Raw genomic sequence first — 16521 nt, 5'->3', positions numbered from 1 at the left:
GTCTTTCTCTCATTGTGGCACACTTAAGAAATGACACCATGACATATACCTTGGGACAGATGGGTGGTTCGAAGTGTTAGTGTCTCCCATAGTATAATGTGGTTAGAGACCAGCACGATGCGCTGCCTATGTCCCTGGGGAGCTCAGGAGACCACATAACTGGAAGAGGGAACAGAGCCAGATGCTTGTCTGGGCAGCTTTGTCACTGGGGTGTGATCTGAGCTGCTCATGTGAGCTTGGTGGAAACAATGCCAAGAACCAGCCAATGAGGACATGCTGGGATTTTCTTTTTCTCTCCTGTCTGCCTGCAGTCTGACCCCTGCTTTTTATGGGGCTGAGATGTCTCAGCCTGGAATCTTGCCTGGGTTCTCAGTGCTCCCTTGTCATATCTTCCAGGTCATGGACTCCCCCTTTCTCTTTAGAAGCTCCTTTGCCTCGGAGAACCTCTTTCCTTTGGAAATTCCTTCTTGAGCCATAAATCTGGTTCCTTGGTCCCCTGGATGTCCTCCTGTCCTACTGATCCAAGATGGCCTCACCACATCCATTGCTTCTCTCTGTCCCTTTCCTGTCATGATCAAGCTTTAGCTTTTCTTGTTCTTAGGAGCTCTTGTTCAGGCCAGGTCTCTTGTTCCTCCTGCTTTATCTCAGTGGAGATAACCATGTCACCCTCTAGTCCTGCCCTACGGATCTAAAGTAGAAAAGAAAGGACAGCGAGTGCATCTTTTACTAGAAACATCTTGGTATAAAGTAATATGAGCCTCTATGTTGAATCAGGAGTTTCCCAGGGCTCAGGGGACCCTGGAGTACAAAAAGTATCAGTATTGTTGAAGGTGGTGTAGATTCTAGACTTCTTAGATACATTGGCCCAGCAGCCACTGGCCTACTTGGAAGGAGCTAGAAAGGGCAGGACTACGTTTATACCACCAGAATGGCAGCTCAGAGGAAAGTGGGGGTTGGGTGTGGCCAAAGCCACTCTCTGTAGAGAGGTAGAGTTGGGGGAGAGAAGGGCCCTGGGCTCAGGCCTTGGCCAGTCATGTAACTTCTCCCTCTCTAAGAAGAGTGAGCAGGGTTGTTACGTAGAAGTTATGAGACCCACGAGGAGTTTGGACTGGACTTGGACACCCCTAGATATCCAGCCACGGTGCCTAGCTATGGCTGATGGACAGAGTGGTCAGAATCTGGAAAGAGGGCAAGCATGGGCTTTGCAGAGCAAATATCTTGGCTTGTTTCCCTATGGATGGTGCCATACTGGATGGTGGAGAAGAACCAGTAGCCAGTCAGGGAGCTCTGAGTTCAGATCAACACAGAGCCCCAGGTTTCTTCACTTGCTCCTCCATCACACCAGGGCTTCCTTGGCTCAGGCTCTGGAGGGAATATACCATTTCTCAAGGCCAGTTCACCCCAAAACAGACTGCACAAGACTTCTCAGCAGCTTCCGGCAGGAATGGTTGGAGAATCTTCTTCCCCAGGTGGCCCAGAAGCCACTGGGTGGGAACCATAAATCAGCCATACCTCCCAAGTGAACACTAAGTAAAACCCACCAACATTGTATTCATGGATACAGTGGGTCCCAGTGACCCCAGGCCTCCTCTGCTCCAGCATCCATCCAGTGAATGATGCTCTTGTCTTGGTCTGAAGTCGTGACTCTTGTCATCATAGGGCACGTGACACAAGGACAGCCCACACCTGGGTTGGAGTGCTTTATTCACCTTCTCTTAAACATCCTTAGTTCTTCTGACATGGGACACCATTTTATAAGGGAGAATACAAGCTCACCTAAGATCCTCTTGTCCCCAGTCCATGTGACTGTTGCAAGGATAGCTTGACCAGAAGCCTGAGTACCTACAACGGTTCCTCAGCCTCTGCAGGTCCTTCCAGGTGTCCTGGAATCCCTAACATAGCCCTACTCAGGCCAGGCTGCTAATGGAGCCTTGCTGCTTTCTGCCCAGTAGACCTCAGCACCCTACAGATCTGGTGGCATCAACCTTGCGGGGCGGGGCAGGGGCAGGGGTGGGGCGGGGCGGGGCAGGGGGGACACATGCTCAGAGTGGTTTACCCTGAGACAGTCAGAGCTTCTATTCTGCCTCATGCATCACCTTCAAAGTTGTCAGCAGAGTCCTGGCTCCCCAGTGATACGTGTTGGAGGTTGTTTCTGAACAGAGCAGAGAGAAAGCCTGCTCAGTGCTGAAGTTAGTTGGAGCTGTCATTGCAATACAGAAATCCAGCCGTTCTGAATTCCAAACCACAAAATGGTCTCAGAGTTTATTGGCGGAAGAACGGGGGAGCGTGCGAGAGCTGGATCTGCAGTCTCTGTTCCGACCTTCCTCTCCTTCTAAGCTCATCCGTCACCTTTCTAGGTCGCCATCTTGTGACATAGGGATTTGGATGCTTAATTGCACTTGATGCTCACAGTAATTACACATGCAAATTTCTATGCACGGGGTGAAAAAAAAAATATGGCCTGCAAGGCCTTTCTGTTTTGTAATGTTTATTTTAAGTAAATAACCAAGGTGGCGCTTCATATCGTTACTAATATGCTACTCTATTTAACTCGTGATAAATATACATTACTTTCTGCAACTCTGAGGATCAGTTTACTTAACTGACTCTAGCTTCGAGCCTTAACTGCTTTGCAAAGCTTTGCTTCTTGCTAGACTGAGCAACCCGTGTTATAATAGGCTGACAGCCCAGTGCCCTTTGTGCACCGTCCCACCCCACCCCTGCCCCCAGCCAGAAGTGAGGGTTTAGGCTCTTGGTCCAAATGTGCTGATTCGGGAGAGCTGTGTCTGGTCTCTCCGTTTAGATGATGAGGTAACCGTGGGGAAGTTCTATGCCACTTTCCTGATACAGGACTACTTTAGGAAATTCAAGAAACGGAAAGAGCAAGGACTGGTGGGGAAGTACCCTGCGAAGAACACCACAATTGCCCTACAGGTGAATTGCCCTCTTGCTCTGTTCTCTTCTCACTAACAATGTTGCCAGCTTTGATTTGAAACACTAGAGAGCTGACTATTCATGGTTGAGCAGTGCCACAAGGATTTTGTTTAAACTGAGATACTGCCCACTGCCCCTCCCACTGTGGACTAGCCATTTCCGGGTCGCAAGGTAAGTACTTCCTCCTCTTCACGTCTTCTCCGTTGAGCCTCGCACCTGCCATCATTTGGTACGCGTGCAAAACCCTCAGGACAGCCTGCAATGGGAAAGGAGTGAATGTCACCCCACACCCTAGCCACCTGAGTCTTCTCCAAAGGCAGCATCCTCAAGGCAGTCCCCCTCCCGTAGCCCTGGGCTCAGGGTCCAGCTGCCCAGGGTTAAGCTTTCCATCAGAACGCAAGTGCTTTGTTTTGTTTCTGTTTGTTTCTTACCCCACGGCTTGTTGGTTTTTGGTCCATTTCAATAACATTCATCACTCCCTAGTATGTACTGTGTGCACATGTGTGTGGTGTGTCTGTCTCTGTGTGCTATCTCCTGATGGCGGTAAGGCTCGCTGTGCAAGTGCTACACACATAGGCCAGCCTTTGGCCCATCTCCCTGTCTCCAACTCAGGACCCATACACATGCTCAGACAAGCATGCATGTACAAGAGTGCCTGTACCCGTGTACACGCGCAAACACACACATACATACACACACACACACACACACACACACACACACACACACACACACATTCAACTACCCCTGCCAGGCCCCGAAAGTGTGAGTGTGGCATTTAGAAATATCTGGTCTAATCAGGGGCTAGGCATCCAAAGGCCATAGAATCCTAGAGATGCCTAGAGCTCTGGGTGGAAGCAGGCATGGAGAGGCAAGGAGGCATGCTAGAACTTGCAGGCAGGGGAGCTGGGGAAGGTGGTTTAGGGGGTGATGGTGTTTAAAGAGGGCTGGGGACAGATGTCAGGAGAAGAGAAAGGGGAAATACAGAGGTTGGCAAGCTGTCACCAAGTCCTACAACCATGCTATCTAGAGTGCCTTCGGTCTGCCATAAAGACACTTTCCTTGTGGTTTAAAAAGTTTACCTGAAAATGGCTTTTACGTCCCTGTCCTCATGGTTCTTGAATGTGGCCTCGTAGGTGTCAATGGGGGACCACATGGAATGGTCCTGTACTTAGTTCCAAGAGCAAATCACCAGCATTGTTGTGTGTTCAAAGGGGCCATAACTGTGGACACTAAGGCCTGACTGTGATCTTACTGTGAGAAAGACTATGAATAAGGAGAATGGTGAATGGGGAATGCTGGGTGTGTCTGCACATCTCAGGTTAGTAGATGGCCTTGTGGACAGTGACCAGCCGACTCAGAGTGAGATCCCAGGGGCTGGAAGCGGGGATATTGTGCTGGTGGGACAGGTGGACACCTGCGCCTATTAAAGCCAGCCTGTGTTCTTTCATTCCCTGACCATATGACCTTTTGGTAATGGCTCAGCCATTTAGCTCACTGTGTCTTTTGCCTCCTGCTGCCCTAGTTTGCAAGAAATAACTCTAACTCTAAGATTACTCCAGTTCACAAGTAGCCTCGGATGACAAAAACTGAAAAGTCCAGTTTGCAAATTTGAATAAGTCCCTGGTTTGTACATTGCTGGTGGCAGCACGGCTAGGCTGGCCACTAGCAGAGAATTGGTGTGCACTGAAAGTTGTCCCCCTCACATGACCTTCTGCCCCAAGGAGAGGCTGGCTGGATCTCTGACTTCTCTGGGTACCCTCTACATACCTGAAATGGCTTGCTGCTTTAGAAGTCTAGTTGATGGAATCAAAACTTGGCTTCCTAGAGGGGACTTGATCTCTTTTGCACCTAAGGTCACAATTTGCAGCAGTCAGTTTGTCTCTGAGCTCAGAGACAATCCAGGTTTCAGTGGAGATGTGACTTGTAAACACTTGGAGCTCTGTGTGCATGGGGGAGGGCTGTACCTTTTTTGAAGCCCCAAGGCTCACTCTGGTGGCAGAGCTCAGTGTTTTGGTATTCTGAAATAGCATAAATGGCACATGGCTTAAGTAGTCACCGCATTTTGCAGATGCAGTTTACTGAGCCTTGAGCTGGTGCTGACAGGATGCTATAAAGGTTCTGGGTGAGAGACAACCACATTATGCTAAAATAATGTTGAGGGGTTTCTCCTGTTTAAGTCTTTTCATCCTGCTATTTAAAGAAAGAGTCTTACTTCATTGGTAGAAGTCAAATATTTCTAGTTAGACGGTATAAATACGTTCTCCCAGGGTTCTATTGAGAATTGAGGCCAGGCCTGTAATTTATATTAAGTACAGAGCATAGAAAATTAAGTTGTGTTCATAATCTTGACAGTTCAGTTCTGAAAAGGCATTTGATTCTGAAACAAACATTGAAAATAGAAAGTGTTTGTCTCCTTGATGGATAATTCTAATTACATTTTTGGTTTCCTCTGCTGCAGAAATGGCTTTAAATGTGATTTGTGACTCTCCATTTAATTAGTGCGTAAGGAAAGCTCCTTTTCTGCATTATGAAATATCATGGGTGGTGTAGCAGTTAAGGAGCTAGGATCAGTCGTGAGAGGAAGGCACTGACTTGAGGCAGCTAGGAAGAAGATACATCCTTGAGACAGCTGCTGAGGGTGGACTTGTCTGGTTGAGAAGGAAGCAATGGGCTTCTGACAGCAGGGCCCAGTGGGGTGGGGCGGGGCGGGTGGGGTGGGGCTCCCAGCCTGGTTGTAGTGGGACATGGAGTGTGGCATTATTGTGTGAGCAAAAGTGAACAGCCAAGCTTGTGCGTGCTGGCCTGCAGAGTGAGGTCTGTCTGAAGAGCTCTCAGAACTGGCAACCAAGCTCTGCACCCCCATTTCATGCCATGGCTCAGCCCAATCTCCCCATGTTCAGACCAACTGCAGTGTGAACCTTCCCTGTGGTAGATGATGACTGAAGGTTCTCCTGCCTCTGCATGGGGAGGAGCTGGGCACCTGTGTCCTGGCCTCTCTGGTCTGAATGAGTGTGCACTCTCCATCCATCCACCCACCCACTCCATCCATCCCTTCATCCCCATCATTAAAACCAAACTTCTCTCCAGCCCTTCTATGGTGGGAGCCAGAGAGAAGCTGCATCCGGCCTTTTGGTTATCTCTCAGTCATCTGACATACACATATTCCCTTCAGTTTGATTCGGCATTTGCTCTTCATCCATGTTGCTACATCCAAGTGACCTGCAAGTTTCCACAAGGAACAAAGAAATAGAGGAACATAGCCACACAGCCACAGAAAGTCCCAGCCCCTGATCATGCAAGTAGAAGGCCCGTTGTACCTCTAGTGAAGGCCTCTGGTGTACTGCATGCTCTGATGAGCCTAGTGTTGCTCTGATAACAAAAGATCCCAAAGTGGGGAAAGTTTTGTTCATTTCTCTTAGTTTCAATGCTCAAACCTTTTGTCTGCTCTCCTTGAGTCTGAGGAGACTGTCCTCCATGCACCCCACATGAGAGGCCCCCTGAGTGAAGCCCAGGAATCCCAGGCAGCTCTCCTATCTGGTTAGGAGTTGGGTTAAGAACCCCATCCTTTGTAACTCTACAGGATGTGATGAGTAGGCTCAATGGCTTTAATGCCTGTGCCTTGGCCACAGGTGGGGATGGTCGGGAGATGCTGGTTACAAGTAGCCATTAGCTTGAGTCTTCTGTTTCTTACTGTGGTCTTCTCAGTACCCAAAGACAGGGAGGCAGCCTCCCAGAGATCTGACCCATGGCTAGTCCTGTTAAGTATGTCACCTTAATCTGGAAGGCAACAGGGTTCCTTTCTCTTTTTTAGAAGTAATGGTCCACCCAAAGCCATAGCACTGCTCTTAAAATTTATATATATGTACACACACACACACACATACACACACAAACATACACACACATACACACACACAGACAAACACACACACATACACACACACATACATGGACACACACAAACATACACACACATACACACACACATACACACACATACACATACACACACACACACAAACATACACACACACATACACACACATACACACACACACATACACACATACACACACACATACACAAACACACACACACAGACACACACATACATACACATACACACACACACAAACATACACACACACACATACACACAACACACACACACACAGGTTTTCCTTTTTACTGTGAGAGGAGAACAGATGTTAACAGATGACATTTCACTGGCTGATTCGTTTGTTTCAGATGCTTGAACGGATGCTTTAGAGCTCTCTGCCTGAGCTACCACACCAAGCTGCTTAGTCCGAAGGCGCTTGTGGCTAAGGCCTTGAAAGGGCAAACTCCCACTCGGGCTTATTTCTGCTGACACAGCAGCATTTCAGGAGAAATGCAGGCACCACAGCCCTGGGGAGACCCCTTCCGAGCAAGGCACTCCTCCGGAAGGAAGGCAGAAGCCGGGCTGTGGCTCATCTGTGGAGCCATGGCTGCCTGTGGCGGACACTGCTCATGGCGGCTCCTTTTCATGAAAGGGAACCTATGAATTATGGTCTTCCAAGCAGAGACTCAGTGAAAGGGGGTGGGGGGGAGAGAGAGAGAGTGTGAGAGAGCGAGAGCGCGTGAGCGCACAAAGGGGCAGATGCCCCATGAGAAATGAAATGAACACAACTTGCTGACAATGGCCAGTAAAAAATAATTAATAAATAAAATGTTTTATATATATACATATATATGTGTATGTATATATATATATAGATATATAGATATACATGATTAAGCAGACCTGCGTAAGGCAGGCAACTGACTCCGCCCCAAAGTCCTGCATCCCTAGTTTGCCCGAACTCCCAAAGACTGGCAGGCTGGTTGGAACTGAGCAGACAGAGTTCCTTTTCTGTGCCAGCACGTCACGGCCTCCTGACCACCCGGCCCTGCTTGCTGCAGTGACCCAGTCCAGAATGCACTAATAAGTGGAAGGCCAGGAAACTCAGACACCCATTGAAACTAACACACACACCTGCATGCCAAAACCAACCAGGCAACAGCTCAGGTTCCATCTTACCGTGTCTTCGGGAAATGCCACCACACCCAAACCTCATCTAACATTGTTCGTCTTTAGCTCGCACTCAGAGCCAGTCTGGGACGCCTCTTTGGAAGCAGTATGGTCTAGTTTCAAGGACACTGGGAGTCAGGGAACCTGGGTTCTAGTCCCAGCTCCAGCATTCACTTGCTGCGTGACCTTGGGCAAGACACTTAACCTCTCTGTGCCTCAGTTTCCCCAACTGTAAAATGGGGGTAATAATGTCGACCTACCTCACAGGGCTGTTGTGAGGATAGCTAAGTGATTGTAGAGCTCCTTGAACGTATATTTGCTTATTATTAAGACTACAACAATAATAATATCATATGCCTGTTTACTACCAGAACTTCAAGAAATTCTTGGTTTGGTTTGATCTCTTTTCTGTTCTGTACTGTAGTTATCCATTGAGAATTCTCCCTATTTTTAAGATCCTAGGCGATGCATAAAGATGCAAACAGGTCACCTGTCAGATCGCATTTTCAAGTAGTAACAATAGTAGATTTTTGACCAAAATGTTGGTTGATGAGGGCTTTGCTATCAAATTCTAAACTCCTTCCCAGAGGGGGGTCAAGTCTGTACCTCTGATATTAGTCTGAGATGCCCAAAATGGCCAAGAAAGGAGAGTCAGTGTTCAAAGATCAATGGTTATGGGGGAAAAAAACTCTAAAAAAAGAAGAGGAGGAAAAGGAAAAGGAGAGGAAGAAGAAGGGCTTCCAATTCATTGATCTCCTTTTGTTGGCTTGGAGATCGTAGCAGGGTGTGTGTGCATGTGTATGCATGTGCATGACTGTGTGAGCGTGTGTGAGCATGTGTATGTGTGTGCGCGTGTGTGCGCGTGTGCGTGTGTGTGTGTGTGTGTGTGTGTGTGTGTGTGCACGCATGTGTGTGTATGTGTTAGTTACATTAGTGGATGGAGTAAGTTGGTAGAAGTAGAGAATGAGGTGAGGTGAGTTGAAAGACAAGGAAGAGGGAGCCAGGACTCTGTGTGGTCCTGTTCTGGCAGAAAGAAGTGCTCCTCCAAGCATCTTTGGGGTGCAGCTACCCTGAAGGCCAGGCTGAGGTGGTAGGGCACACCCCCACCTCCAGTGGGCAGGATGTTCCCTTAGACCTCTCCCAGGGAAGCCTAGAAGGGCTTTCTCTAGTGACACCTTGTAGTTATGACATTTGCCCTGACCACAGAGCTTCCCTGCCTCGTGGCTTCACTTTCCCAAACAATGGCCGACCTCCTGGGCTCGTTATGGAGACAAACCCAGCTTTGGCACAGGTGACAGTGAGATAAGGAGCTCAAATGGGTTTTATTTATTCTCACGGCTTGAAGCCCCCATGGTTGATGGTGTGGGAATGGGTGGGAACCAAGCCTTACATCCTGGGTGGCCTGTCCCCTTGGGAGAGAGCAAAGCCCACCCATGTGTGATCTTAATGCTGTTCCCATAGCTGTCGCCTCTAGCATCCAAACCTCTCAGCCAGAAGCCTGCCCTTCCGCCCCGTTTCTCCATGTTTTAGCAATCACTGGGCTAACTCTTATCCCAGCAGGCCTCTGAGATTACCTCTGAGATGATGGGCAGTACCTAGGTAAGCCACTGTATCAGAATCTACAGAGAACTGATACATCACCCTGAGAGAGCGAATGGTTAGCCTTACAGACATAGATTTAAATAAATAAATAAATACATAAATACATAAATACATAAATGGACTGTCTCTTAGCCAAGAAGCTTCCCTGCCCCCACCTCCCCTACCCCGGCCTTGATACCACTTTTGTTTCTAGATCCTCGTGTAGTTCTAATGAGTAGGGCTGTACAGGCCTTTCTCCATGTATCACCTAAACCTATAGATGTTGGGAAATGTTAACTTGCTCACAAGCCTGGTTTAAGGAATCCCTGCAGCCCCTTGGGCCAAGGAACAGAGTTGGTTGGTCAGCAGCCAAGGCTACTTTAGGGAAGACAGCCAAGCATCAGAGAGGACTGCCCCCAGCTTTCACACACCGGGGCCCAGGCTTCCTGACATCTGGGTCACAGTCAAACTGCGAGAGCCCCTGTCATTTTCCTCAGAGCCCTGGCAGAAGAGCAAGCATGTGGCAGAGAGGAAGATGGAAGAAACTAGTTGGGTTTCACGTTTAAAATCTTCAAAGATGGGTACAGCAAGCCTGGTACCCAGCATCTGAATCTGTGGTGCTAAACTTTTAGCTCCTGGGTCAAATGTGACCAGAGACTAGCATCCATCTGTCACAGGGAAGCCACAGTAGGGTGGGAAGTAGATTCTTATCAGAATCGAAGGTCATGGTATGACCCAATTCAGAATTAGTCCATGGGATGACCAGACCGGCTTTCTGAAAGAGGGAGGTTGGTCTGTACTGGGAGGAGTCATTTTTATGTCCCAAAGTCCTTAATGACAAAGTTAGGGCAAGTAATCTCATAGTGCAGACTCTTATGGTCACATGTTCTTTACTAATATTCACCCAGTGTCCCTCAATTGCCTATCATATCACGGCTCCATTATCTATAGGAAAGGGCTTGGTAAGTAAAGCTTGGGTTCCCAGGTGAGTGGATATCTGGGTGAACTTACCCTCCTTGGTTAGGTCTTAGGCCTGAGGAAGTTGACTCTGGGACCACTCATGATGCAGTGTTGAGGTCAAGAAGCCATGGTAGAGCATGCCCACCATACTGGAACTTGAGAGGAAGAGGCAAAGGCTAGCTCAGAGAAGCCACATGGTGGACAGAGGTGGAGACACGTAGGAGGGTCAGAAGAGCTGAGTGCTAACAGGAGACCACAGCTGTGCTGCTGGGTAGAGGACAGATTGGTTGGCAGTTCTCAAACATTTCAATCCTAGGGACTTTCCTAGTCTTAAAGTTTATCAAGAGCCCTTGTATATCAATATTTACTGTCTTATAACTCAAAGCTGATTAATTTTATAAACACAAGAATATGTAAGCACAAAGAGGCCAAGGGGTGGTGACAACCCTGTCATTCGGCCTTGGAAACCTTGCTGCACACTCAGAGAGTGAGAATATACAAGGCCAAGGGCATCCACTCTTACACGACCCCCCAGGGACCCCTGAAGGAGTCCCAGGATGCCTTGAGGTCCATGAACCACATCTTGAAACATCACTCTGGGGAGATGACCCAAAGTCCCCCTTAGAGGCAGAAGATGTTGGAGCCTCATAGAGACCATCTGTGCCCAGGAGGCTCCCATGTAGCTGGAGCACTCCTTGGTGGGCTGCTTCTGCCCCTCTCAGCCTGTGCAGCCCATACATCTTCCTAATTGAGGCCAAGGGTCAGGTGGTGTGATCAGACTTCACTGCCTGTGGTGACCTGGAAGAGCAACGGTTAGAGTTAGCGAGTGTTAGAAATGTGTTTGAATCCCTACCACCTCTGCATAGCACAAGTGAGAACCAGGGTGTGTGTGTAACGATAAGGGACCATTCATCATGTTTGGGGGTGATGTAATGGTGAGAGTGAGGGTGTGTGTGGTGATGCCGGAGCATTCGTCAAGTCCACGCAGTGGAGGTGATATAATTGCTTGCCTAAGTTAGAAGGATAACCTTGAATGAATGTGTGCTTGAGACTTGGTTACCACCCTCTCCCTGCAGATTGGGAAGAGCAAGGCTTCTTGCTGAGGTTTTAACTAGTTCTGGAATATAATGTAACCTATTGCATATCGTCTTGGCTCATCCCTCCTCAGTATGTAGGCTCAAAATGACAGGAATGTGGTACTGCCAAAGGAGCCTAAAATTTTGGAGTCTGAATTTTATATAATGCTGCCTGCATTTTTAGGAACTGTTCAAAAACGCCTCTGATTCTGATGTTAAACCAGGAATCAGAGAGGAATAAGATGGAAGGGTTGGTAGTGTGGCCCAGTGGTCCTTGCTTAGCATACCTGAGGCCCTGGTTTAGTCCCCACCAAAATAATGTGGAACTGCAACTGGTCTCTCTGGTCCTTTGCAGTCATGGGTTACTTAGATAGCGCTATTAAATAATCCCCTTTAGCTTGCAGAATGTGGCGGCTCATATGATTTGTACAGCCCAGCGCTGGCCCTCAGTAACTAATGGTCTGATGACTCGTCAAGGAGAGGAGGGCTCTCTGTACATGAGTAATGGAGTGTCATAGCCATGATTCTAACCCTTTATAGCTAACACGAGAACTGTTCACAATGGATAACAAAGGCCACACCATGACATTTCTCCTGGAGGAAGGCAGTGGTAGAATAAGGGGTGTGCCCATGTGCACAGAGGAGGCGGGGGACGGCACAGAGACAAGCCTGTTCATTCTTTCAGGATTTAATCTCCCATCTTCTAACAGCTAGTCTAAAACTGTTCTTGTAATTGAGTGTGGGCCAAGTCCTGCCCCTCCCCCCTAAAATTAACCAGAACTTGTCAATAGTGAGGTGACTGCATAGAGCCAGCTTTGGTTAAATGAGGCGTGTCTGGGTTGAAGAGCAGGCTGTGCCACGGTAACGTTTTTTGGCAGGAGTCTGAAGCCCTGGCACCCACTTCGTGAAGATGGAGGGTCTCTCCCAGGGCCGCCTGGAAACTTGCCTCTCTGTCCTCCACTGCTACAGCGTAGGTCTGGGGTGGGTCTCTGGGTGTTTGTGTATGCATGCTGTGGAGTGAGAGTTGGCAGATGGCTGGCCTGACACAGGGAGCTAGTCTGGGGAAGCAGGCAGCAAATGCTTTTCAAATGCATCCAGACAGACAGCACCCCACCCTGAGGGTGAGCCAGGAAGGGAAATGGGCATTTCTGTTCCACAGCAGAGCGTCACTTTATGCTGTTGCTTCAGAGATGTTGAAAGAGAATATATTTTTGGTGACTTAATCATTAAGTAGAGTAAATATCTATAAAATTCCAATTAAATGGTGTCTAAAACTTAAAGGAGCAGTCTACAGGCAAAATGCCAACATTTCTTTTTTTAAACAAATATTTATGATAACAGCTAGCATTTTAAAGTCAACCAGAAACTAGGCTTAATCCTGTTTAATATTTTGTAAGATTGGACATCTTAAAACAAGTCAATAATGTTTATATTTTATAGCAATTCTGTGTTTATTCAAAACTATAACTCTACTGTGATGTTAATGGAATGACTTTATATGGCTATGTGTGGATTAAGTGCTAATGACCACATTTCAAATTAAAACAATATTTTTGCTGATAGAGATAGATATATATATAAAATATGAAAGACTAGAAAATTTTACTGACTGTAATGTTTTCTTCAAGAAAAATACTTTTTTTTTTAGTGTTGTAAGTAATTTTTCTGAGGGTTTAAGATAGTTGTCTGTGTTCTGGAACACTGGATTCTGTGCCTCTGGGGTTTTGGAACAGCCTAAGCTACCTTTTAGCTTGATATGTGTGCTAGAATAATTTTCATTCTCGTGTTTTGTGATATGTAATAAATTCAGGGTGCTGTGCTTATGCTTCATTTCAATTCTAGCTGGGAACCTGTGTGCTGGTCCCCTGCCCCCAGGTCCCACGCAAGAGAGCGAGTCAGCCCCACTCTTACCAGGTGCGCTTTGCGAACTAGGATCATGAGTTCAAAACCCTCTGCTTTCACATCTGGGAAGAGTGTTGCCTTCTCTCCTCCTGTCTCTTTAATAAATATGTTGTCATTATTTGTTTGGGGAAGTGGTACCCCAAGCCACCTGTCAACCCTCTCCATGATTTATGTTGCAAACAAACCTTCTGTCCTGTCTGTTTACTCCCCCGTTCCTGTCAACGAAATCCTAATCTCGTGTAACTCTGAAGATGTGCTGGAGACAGTTTCTGTTTTCATTATGCAACTGTTACCTGTGTATTTCAGTGAAATGTCAACTCATCAACAAAGGATGATGTTAAAAATTATCCAAATAAATAGTTTTCTATTTCTTTTAATGATACCTAGTCCAGTCAGTTAAATGAGAGCAAGACTGTTATTTAAACTGGCAAATGTTCCTGGCCCTGTCTTGAGAATCTGCGTTGATGTGCACAGTGTACCTGGGAGTGTCAAAGAGAATGAATATAACCCATGTTTATTTTATGGAAACAGAAGCAGAGCTTTCAAGCATTGTGTCTTATCTGAATCTCAAATACGTAATAGACCTCTCTCGCAAAGTCAGACAAGGGACTCTCACCAATCTTTTTGTGTCTTGAGAATTGCACTCTAGAAACTGAATGAGTGGGTATGTATGGCCGTACTCCACATGCCCGCAGCTGAACTAAGACCTTCTACCAACACACCCCTGGAGCTGCCTTCATGGTATTTCTGAGGAATAGAGGTGGGTCTGTTGCAGACCTAGAAAATGTGCTGGACATAAGTGTGTGTGTGTGTGTGTGTGTGTGTGTGTGTATATGTGTGTGTGTGTGTGTGTGAGAGAGAGAGAGAGAGAGAGAGAGAGAGAGAACTTCCAAAAACACGAGTGTATTTGTGGTTAGAAGGGCAGCAGGAAGTAGCTTTGTTTTGGCACGTCATGAACTGTTTGGGACCCTGGGATATGCTGGGATATGCCTCTTTCCCTTCCTGTACATTGATATGTATGCTAGAAGACTATCTTTACCACCTTCTGTGGTTACATAATAAGTGTGGGGTACCATGCTTAAGCTTCATACCATTTTTAGTTGGGAATGTGTGTTTGTCCCCTCTCCCAGGAACTAAGGTTCCTTTGCCTAACATTCCTAGGTAAGACCCATAAAGCTTCGATTCCCTAGCTTGACCTTTGTCCCTACAATTCATGAAACAGAAGGACCTGCTGGTGTCCAATCCCAGAAGAGTTCGGGACAAACCAGCCTTTTTGCAGAACCGTCTAATGAACCAGATGTTCTTGCGGATGCGGCTGTTGTTATAAAGGGCCGCTTGAGAAGTCTCTGGACAACCTTACATTTTGAATTAACCTTTGTCACCATCGATGTTTGCAGATGACCAGCTTTGAGTATTTTGACACCAGGGGTTCTAGCTTGGCTTAGCCCTACTCTGCTCCCCTCCTCTCTCCTTCCCTCCCCTCTTCCCGTGCTCCCTCCCTTTCCCTTTTCCAAGCATCTGTCCCACCACAGTGTCTCAGGCATGAGCACTGCTCTTTATCTCAGTCCTTCCCAAAGCTACTCACCTTCTGCGTGGCACTGAGAAGAAAGGCCAGGAAAGTGCTCTCTGCCCAGGGACGCAGCCCTCCACGGCTGTCTTCTGTAAATGGCCCTGAGGTTGGAGCACAAGCTGCTTGTCCAGGCAGTGTCTTTGGCTCCCTGCTAGCTTGTAGGGGTTACTATTTGCTGCCTGCATACCGGAGGTAGAACCTAAGACCCCAGAGCGACTGTGGAGAAGGATGAAACCCCTGTTAGTCTGAAGTCAGCATCTTGACCTTCTTCAAATTAAAGCTAAAAACTCAATTTTCTCAGAGCTCGTGACTCCCCTTTACCCTGTCTACAGACCGTTCACATGGTTTCCCCAACAGAGCTGTGGATGATGCAGACTTTCCCAGGCCCATCATAACTGATCCCTTGGGCTAAGGAAGGCCAGCAGAGAGGGTCTATGGGGAAGTCCAGAGAGCTGTCACCTGTGGGTCTTGTACTGCCTGTAGATGCTAGCAAGACCTCATCAGTCTGTGTGGTTTCAGAATCCCGACCCCTCTGCTAGCAGGTCCTCAGTGTGTATGGGCTATATAGGCCAAGGACACCCCAAGGGCTGGAGTGGCTCCACTGCACAGCAGCCTCAGCCTGTGTGACTGTTGATCTGTTTCCTTGTGACCTGAGTGTGCTGGTGACTGCAATGTATGATGTCACCCACCTGTTCCATGCTTTCCAGTGAGTCAGCGGCCCCAATGGCTGCTCGTTCCTCTGCTCCTAAGACAGCTCATCCTCCATGCAGCCAGGCAGTTCTTGTCCCCTCGTTCTTTTTAGGAACAACTAGCTGATATTCCTCGCCCTGTTTGGGGCTCAGGATATGCTTCTCTGCAAGCAGCCTTCCTGAAGAGCTAGTCAGGGGCATACACTGTTAGCTGTGACCATTCCTAGTGCTGATAGCCACGAGGTTGTATGGTGGTCGTATGCTGTTAAGTGGGGCATTTCTAGGGGAAGTTACTTGATCACAGGCCTTAATCGGCCCAACGTAGCTCCACTGGGACCTACTGACACCCCATCCCTAATAGCCTAGGACACAGTTACAGTTAGTCAGTACTTCCTTGGATTGGCCTTTGGAGAAAGCTTCCCCTCCTACTGCTCCATCAGGCTGGACCAGGCCTCCTCGATATCTAACCTGTTCTGCCATTTTCATTGACGTAGGCGGGATTAAGGACCCTGCATGACATTGGGCCAGAAATCAGACGGGCTATATCCTGTGACTTGCAAGATGACGAGCCAGAAGAATCCAAACCAGAAGAAGAAGATGTATTCAAAGTAATTATTCCACGCCTAGCTCCTCACTGGCCACATGGAGATAGTGGGGCGGGTGGGGCTTTGGTTAGGGTGGTTCTGATCCGCAGAGGAGTGTGGACAATACAAACCAGTGACAGGAGCTAGAGAGGCTTGCACATCCTGCCCCACT

The 16521-nt window shown here is 47.7% G+C and overlaps 1 protein-coding gene across 13 annotated transcripts in view; it reads left to right on the top strand.

Moving 5' to 3' along the window:
- Nucleotides 1-16521, top strand: part of Cacna1d (calcium voltage-gated channel subunit alpha1 D) — a 322551-nt gene that overhangs the window by 294766 nt on the left and 11264 nt on the right. For all 13 annotated transcript variants that reach the window (XM_085828488.1, XM_085828485.1, XM_021182194.2 and 10 more), the window contains 2 exons: nucleotides 2804-2934; nucleotides 16260-16373. In XM_085828488.1, coding sequence (XP_085684614.1) covers nucleotides 2804-2934; nucleotides 16260-16373 — 245 coding nt within the window. The remainder of the gene's footprint in view (nucleotides 1-2803; nucleotides 2935-16259; nucleotides 16374-16521) is intronic.

Source organism: Mus caroli, unplaced genomic scaffold (genome assembly GCF_978045245.1).
Source record: "Mus caroli unplaced genomic scaffold, Mus_caroli_1 scaffold_12, whole genome shotgun sequence".
In the NCBI taxonomy this organism is placed as follows: Eukaryota; Metazoa; Chordata; class Mammalia; order Rodentia; family Muridae; genus Mus; species Mus caroli.
The sequence above is the reverse complement of the archived record's forward strand: the minus strand, read 5'-3'. Positions and strand labels throughout refer to the sequence as shown.